The sequence below is a fragment of the Otolemur garnettii genome, unplaced genomic scaffold (genome assembly GCF_000181295.1).
Source record: "Otolemur garnettii isolate 467f Iridium unplaced genomic scaffold, OtoGar3 scaffold00120, whole genome shotgun sequence".
Taxonomy (NCBI): domain Eukaryota; kingdom Metazoa; phylum Chordata; class Mammalia; order Primates; family Galagidae; genus Otolemur; species Otolemur garnettii.
The window spans coordinates 405,980-413,190 of NW_003852515.1; the positions used below are offsets into that span (position 1 = coordinate 405,980).

The 7,211-nt window shown below is 35.9% G+C and overlaps 1 protein-coding gene across 1 annotated transcript in view; it reads right to left on the reverse strand.

Annotated features, from left to right (window-relative positions):
- The window catches only part of BRCA2 (BRCA2, DNA repair associated), a 101,405-nt gene that overhangs the window by 90,440 nt on the left and 3,754 nt on the right, over positions 1-7,211 (reverse strand). Inside the window, exon 3 of the mRNA XM_012809998.2 lies at positions 6,097-6,345. Coding sequence (XP_012665452.1) covers positions 6,097-6,345 — 249 coding nt within the window. The remainder of the gene's footprint in view (positions 1-6,096; positions 6,346-7,211) is intronic.

Sequence of the window (7,211 nt, forward strand, 5' to 3'; positions counted from 1 at the left end):
TCCTTTGAGCCACAGGTGCTGCCTGAAAAATTATTTTTTTTTTTTGCAGTTTTTGGCTGGGGCTGGGTTTGAACCCACATGCATATGGGGCCAGCACCCTACTCCTTTGAGCCATAGGCGCCACCTGTGCTATGTTCTATTATTAAGTTACCATGGAGGAAAAGACATTTATTGAAAGCCAATCAGATACCAAATCTGACCATATTATTCTTCTGCCAAAAATTTTTAAAGATCTTATTTTTCTTTTTTTTCTTTTTTAAGATCTTATTTTTCAAGATAAAGATAAAACTCTATTAACACAACTGTAGTAACAAGCCCTTTCACAATCTGACTTAATTTTTATGATGCTATTCTGTCACATTCTACTTTTTAGCCATACCCAACTATTTCCACGTCCTGAAAAGAATGCCCTTTTTAACTTCTAAGACTTTGTACAAGCTATCTCTCTCTTTTTCCCTCTAGCCCTGGAGTATCTCTTTTGGGTTTCCATTTAATAACTACTAAACGTCTTTTCCAGAAAACTTTAGTGGTCTCTGAGGTGAGAGTAAGTGTTTGCCCCTCTTATGTGCTTCCTGAAGACTTTATCACACTTTATTCCTGTTTCCAGTATTTGACTATGAGGTCCTTAAGTTAGAGATTTTGTCTTATCACTGTATTCCTAGCAACTACAATAATTTCTAACATATTACAGTCACTCCACAAATATTGGCTGAATGAATAAATTAGCTATCATTAGGGGAAGTTAGATAACAATACATGTATTTCTATTCTTGTTGACCACATCTACTTTCTAAGGCAATAATGATTAGACATTATTCGTAAGCTGTAAGTGGCTCCATCAATAACAAACCCAATTTATAGTTTTTCCATATTCCTATTTTCTGTATTAGAGTACATTACATTTGACTCTCTAGGGATAAAGTACTCAGGTGATTCTATGGGTTTGATGGCTACTATAAATTTGGCACCTGAGGCACATTTTATTCTCAGAAAAAATATACTTTTAAAAATACTTGCAGGCTGGGAGCAGTGGCTCACACCTGTAATCCCATCACTCTGGGAGGTCAACACAGGTGGATGGCTTGAGCTCACAAGTTTGAGACCAGCCTGAGCAAGAGCAAGACTCCATCTCTGAAAACACCTGGATGTTGGTTGTGGTGGGAGCCTATAGTTCCAGCTATTTGGGAAGCTGAAGCAAGAGAATCGCTTGAGCCCAAAAGTTTGAGGTTACTGTGAGATATGACACCATGGCACCCTACTGGGGGCAAGAAAGTGAGAATCCTTTCTTTAAATAAATAAATAAATACATAAAAATAGTTGCCTTGAAAGAGCCTATCATCTCTAAAAGAATCTTTGGGAAAAACTTTAATATAAATGTTATTAAAATAAAATGAAAATCAAACTAAAACTATTTGTAGAAGCATGGACAAAATGTCTCCTTATATTCTCAATTCTCAAGTACCATGGACTAGACATAGTAACCAAATGTATGTGTAACTTAAAAAAAACCAATTCAACAAAACATCCATGCTCTTTCTCCAATGAGATTTTTAGTTAAAGATACCTATCATAAAGTAGCTAAACCATATTTTGAAAGAAAAGGCACTCAAAAAAATAAAACAAATAATGAGATACCCCCATACACCTATTAGAATGGCTAAAACCACAATACCAAATGCTGGTGAGGGTAAGAACACCAGGAACTTTCATTCACTGCTGGTGAGAATGCAAAATGGTACAGCTACTTTGAAAGACAGCTTGCAGTTTCTAAAAAAAAACTAAACACACATCATAATCCAATGACACTCCTTGGTATGAACCCAAATTAGTTTAAAACTTGTATCTACGCAAAAACCTATACATGAATGTTTATAGCAGCTTTATTCATATTCGCCAAAATTTGGAGGCAATTCAGAGGTCCTTCAATAGAGGAACAGAAAAAATGTAGTACATCCATATAATGCAGTATTATTCATGTTAAAAAGAAATGAGTTATCAAGCCATGAAAAGACATGGAGGAACTTAAATGCATATTGCTAAATGAAAGAAACCAGTCTAAAATAGCTATGTTCTGTATGATTCTATATGACTATAGAACTATATGACATATGAACTATTCCACATGACATATGAACTATATGACATTCTGGAAAAGGTAATACTGTGGAGACAATAAAAAGATTAGTGGCTGAATAGGGTTCAGGAGCTGGGGAAGGTGAATAGGTGGAACACAAGAGCTGTACAGCAAAACTATTCTGTATAATACTGTAATGACAGATACATGACATTATAATAATACATTTGTCAAAATCTTTAGGACTGTACAAATGGTGAACCCTAATGTAAACTAAGGACTTTAGTTAATATATCAATATTTCTTCAGCAATAAAAAGAAATCCAGCTATAAAAAATAAAAAGTTAAAAAAAAAAAACCAGGTGAAAACAAGTTTATTTCCAAATAAACATTTCCCAAATAATTTGAGGATCTTACAAGCAAGCTTAAGTATTGTAAAATAAAAGCATATGATTTCATGCAAAGAGAAGGGCTGCTGGGAAGCAGAAATAGCACATCTCATAGAATGTGAGACTTTAGGGAGGATTTAAAAATAATAATACATAAAAAAGTTTAGAACTGAACAAAGTTAAAAAACATAGCTTAGGTCTATTAGTCTTAGATTTCAATATTGAATTTAAGCAAACTTAAAAGCAAAAGGTCTCAACAGACTATAGTGAACAGAATTATTATGCACCATAGCCTTAAAAAAGTTAACTCCTTTGCGGTGGGGTTGGAATGAACTTATTAATTCATTATGATCCTTCTTTGATTATACACATACAAATTCCAGGGTATTTACCACTTTAAACAGGTTGAATTTTCTAATCTACAAATCCAATATCTGAGATGTTCTAAAATCTTAAGCTTTTTGAATGCCAACTCTTTTGAATGACTCTTCAAGGAATGGTCACTGGCCAGGCACCGTGGCTCTTGCCTGTAATCCTAGCACTCTGAGAGGCCAATCTGGGGGGACTGCTTGAACTCAGGAGTTAAAGACAAGCCTGAGCAAGAGCAAGACCCCATCTCTACTAAAAATAGAAAAAATATCCAGGCATAGTGGTGCATGCCTGTAGTCCTACCTACTGAGGAGGGTGAGGCAAGAGGATTGCTCACGCCCAAGAGTTTGCAAACTACAAAGTAAGACTCTGTCTCCAAAAAAAAAAAAAGGTCACCAGAGCATTTCAATTTTGGGTTAGGAATGCTTAACCAGTAATATATAATGCAAATATTCCAAAATCTGAAAAAAAAAATCCACAATCTGAAATAGTCTGGTCCCAATCATTTTGTAGGAGTATTTAACCTGTAAATAAAGTTGACTTCTGGAATCTTCTTTCTCACCTGTGTTCTTAACTGTAGTTTTAGCCTTGTATTCCCAAAAGTTTGCGGGACATTTCTACCATAACATTCCATTAACCATCTCTAACAACAATCTGAAACTCACCTAAATTATTTTCCATCCTTTCAACCTTTTCCTTCCCAAACCTTTTTCTCCAATTTCAATATGCTACCAATTTCTATGACTGCCACGACCATATTCTAACTCAGTTATGCTTTGCCATTTGTTCCTTTCTTTTGAATCCTCCATATCTAGACTATTACAGGGTCCTACAGTTATTACTTCCCATATCTGCTTTCACTACTACATATGTAGTAATAAAGTCTGACTGCAATTTCAAATAGACAATTATTATAAATCGCACATGAACTTTATGGGCACCCTATATAACTCAGGCTCTTTCCTCCATCACCTGGATCACTATACATCTCCTAACCAATCTTTCTATCTTCACTCTTCCCTTTTCATAAAGATAAGGTAATTTAAAATATAGATTTATAGGCTTCATTTCCAGAGATTCTAATTCAAGAGTCTCAGAGTGGAGTCTGAAACGTGCCCTTTCAATTAGCAGTCCGAAAGATTCTGATGACACCACCATCATATTTTAAAAAACCTTTATCTCCAAAGACTGCTGCCAGATAATTAAAAACTAATATTCATTCTATGAATACTTAATATTATATATACCATTTGGTATCCAATAATATATAAGAATATCTTTGGCTGGGTGGGTGGCTCATACTTGTAATTCTAGCACTCTGGGAGGCCAAGCTGGGTAGACTGCTTGAACGCAAGAATTTAAGACCAGCCTGAGCAAGAGTGAGATCCTGTCTCTACTAAAAATAGAAAAAAAGTAGCCAGGCATGAGGCAGGTACCTATAGTCCCAGCTACTCAGGAGGATGAGGCAAGAGGATTGCTTGAGCTGGAGTTTGAGGTTGCAGGGAGCTATGAGGCCAGGGCACTTTAGCCTGGGCAAAAAAGTGAGATTCTGTCTCACAAAAAAGAAAGAAAGACGATCTTTGACCATTACCTATATTCCTTTTGTATATGCATTTCCTAGTGCCATGAATTTCCTCTTTCAAAGTATGTATCACACTATAATTGCGGAACTTCTCCTTCACTAGAAGCTCAATGGAGATAGGGAATATTTCTCAAAAGCAGAGATAAATCATCCAAGAGCTGAAAGATGAATGAGTAAACTAGCTAGACGAAAAAATCAAAAGAACAAAGTAACTGTGGGAAGAGGTAATAATACGTCTGAAAAGCAAGAGAGTATGGTGGTTTAAATAACTAAAAGATCTTCAGTAGGAATCAATGATAAATGAAAGCAGGTGAGAGGGGGAATATGGCAAGATGATTTAACGCTAGACTAGGTCACAAAGGACCTTGTAAGCCAAAATTAAGTTCAGATTTTATCATGAGGACAAAGTGAGGTGATCAAAGGTCTGATGCTGCAACTAGCAGAATAAAATGTGCACATGCCTTCTCTGCTCAACAACCAGTCAAATAAATTCCATTTCTTTAGCCTGGAAATGCCCATCTATAATCTGTTTTCTTTTTAGCCTTAGGCTGTCTACTGGTCACTTTCAGACACAGAACACCCCAAACCAATTTGAATTGCTTGCTGACAAGTTATTAGTAGTCCCTGAACAAATTACATATTCTTTGTCATGTTGTTCCCTCTATCTAGAACATTATCACTCTACCAAAACTTCATATTTCTGACTCTAACCTATCCCTCAAAGTTCAATTCAAACAAATAATTACTTAAGTCTCCCCAATATCATTTTCTCTCTTCTCAACTTTTGTTATACTTTCTTATATTTTTCTTTTGCACATATTACATTCATCCTTATATTATACTTTATCTGTGTATTATTTAATCCCCTTACTAGAGAGATACTCCAAAGAAAGGAAAAGTATGTTATTTACGTCAAGTAGGTAATAAATATGTGAATGATTGAATGCATAATCTTACTACATAATTGCTTAGAAATAAATGGTACCCAGGCCAGGGAAATTGCTACCAAATCAACACATTTATAGTATACTGATAAAAATATTTTTCTCTATCCTCTGTGATAGCCTATAGAAGTAGAGTTTAGTTTAACATGCTAAGAAGTTCTAGGTTTTTTAATATAAGACCTAATTCAGGGCTTGGCGCCTGTGGCTCAAGCGGCTAAGGCGCCAGCCACATACACCTAAGGTGGTGGGTTCGAATCCCCAGCCTGGGCCCGCCAAACAACAATGATGGCTGCAACCAAAAAATAGCCGGGCGCTGTGGCGGGCGCCTGTAGTCCCAGCTACTTGGGAGGCAGAGGCAGGAGACTCGCTTCAGCCCAGGAGTTGGAGGTTGCTGTGAGCATGATGCCATGGCACTCTACCCAGGGGGATAGCTTGAGGCTCTGTCTCAAAAAAAAAAAAAAAAAAGAAGACCTAATTCAGCAAATTGGGTGGCAAAATATATCAAGCAAAGGAAGAGAGGAAAAGGAACATTAAGTACCTACATCACTTCATTATTCCAAACTTATTAGGTATTATCTTCATCATCTCCATTTTTCAGCTGAGGAAAGTGAAGCCAAAGAGATTGATTTGCTCAATGTCACACAGTTATGTAATGAAAGAGCTGATATTTTAATACACATTTGTTTGAATCCCTAAGTTTGTGTATTTTCCCCTTATATACCATATAACATTACTTACCCAAGTCTAATTTGCATTTATCTAATTCTTTTACAGGAGATTGGAACAGTGGCAAAGTCGGACCTTGTTCTTTGAATATTAGGGGAGTTGAAGCCAACTGTCGATAAAAGGGTTTCCTTTGTGGTGTTTTAAATACGTGTGATTCATAACTGATGATTTTATATTCAGATTCTTCCACAGGTTCAGAACTAAAAGGTGTAGCTTCTGAAGAAAGTTCTTCAAACCAATTAAGGCTTATTGGTCCTAAATCTATAAAAAAAAATAAAATCTCAACTTAGATTTAACCAATGACAAAAATTTATGAGCCATTAGTTAAAAAACATAATAAGGAAAAGGATCCTTGAGATTTTGACTGTGGATTACTTTTGTTAAGGCATTATCACCTCAGTAAGATCATTAACCTTATGATTTTATGTATCTGTAGCAAGGTGTAACAATTCACAAGTTACAATACAGCCCTTACGTCTATTAGCTTCCTATTTATGTTATTTTCCATCTTAATATTCACAATTCAGAATAAAAAACATTCATAGTAAGAATGCATTTCATAGAAAATTCAAATAATTACAAAGACTACATTAGCCTTCATACATTAGTGTATGTGGCAAATGTAAGAGTGTAAGAAACTTGCAGATTCATAAAAAAATGGTAAAAAAGATTCCTTTTTAAAGTGAAATGACAAAATTTCAATTATATCTATGTATTTTGTATAGTAGTTCTTATGACTCTTTCATGAAGTTCAAAAGGTCTAGACTATTTTCATAATAACAGTACAGCATCATGTGCCTTCTTTATGGTGTTGACATTTGTACCATGGTGCACAGATAATGGTGGGTAAAACTGCTGGCACATTTCCATCAGTTAAAGCAGTGGCACCAAACTGTACTAGTAAGTTATTACATATCTTACCACCATACCCTTGCTAAGAAAAGCAGTAATGCAAGTTTTACTTAAAAATATCCTAGGCTCGGCGCCTGTGGCTCAAGTGGGTAAGGCACCAGCCACATTATACCTAAGGTGGCAGGTTTGAATCCAGCCCGGGCCCGCCAAACAATGACAGGTGCAACCAAAAAATAGCTGGGACTTGTGGCGGGTACCTGTGGTCCCAGCTACTT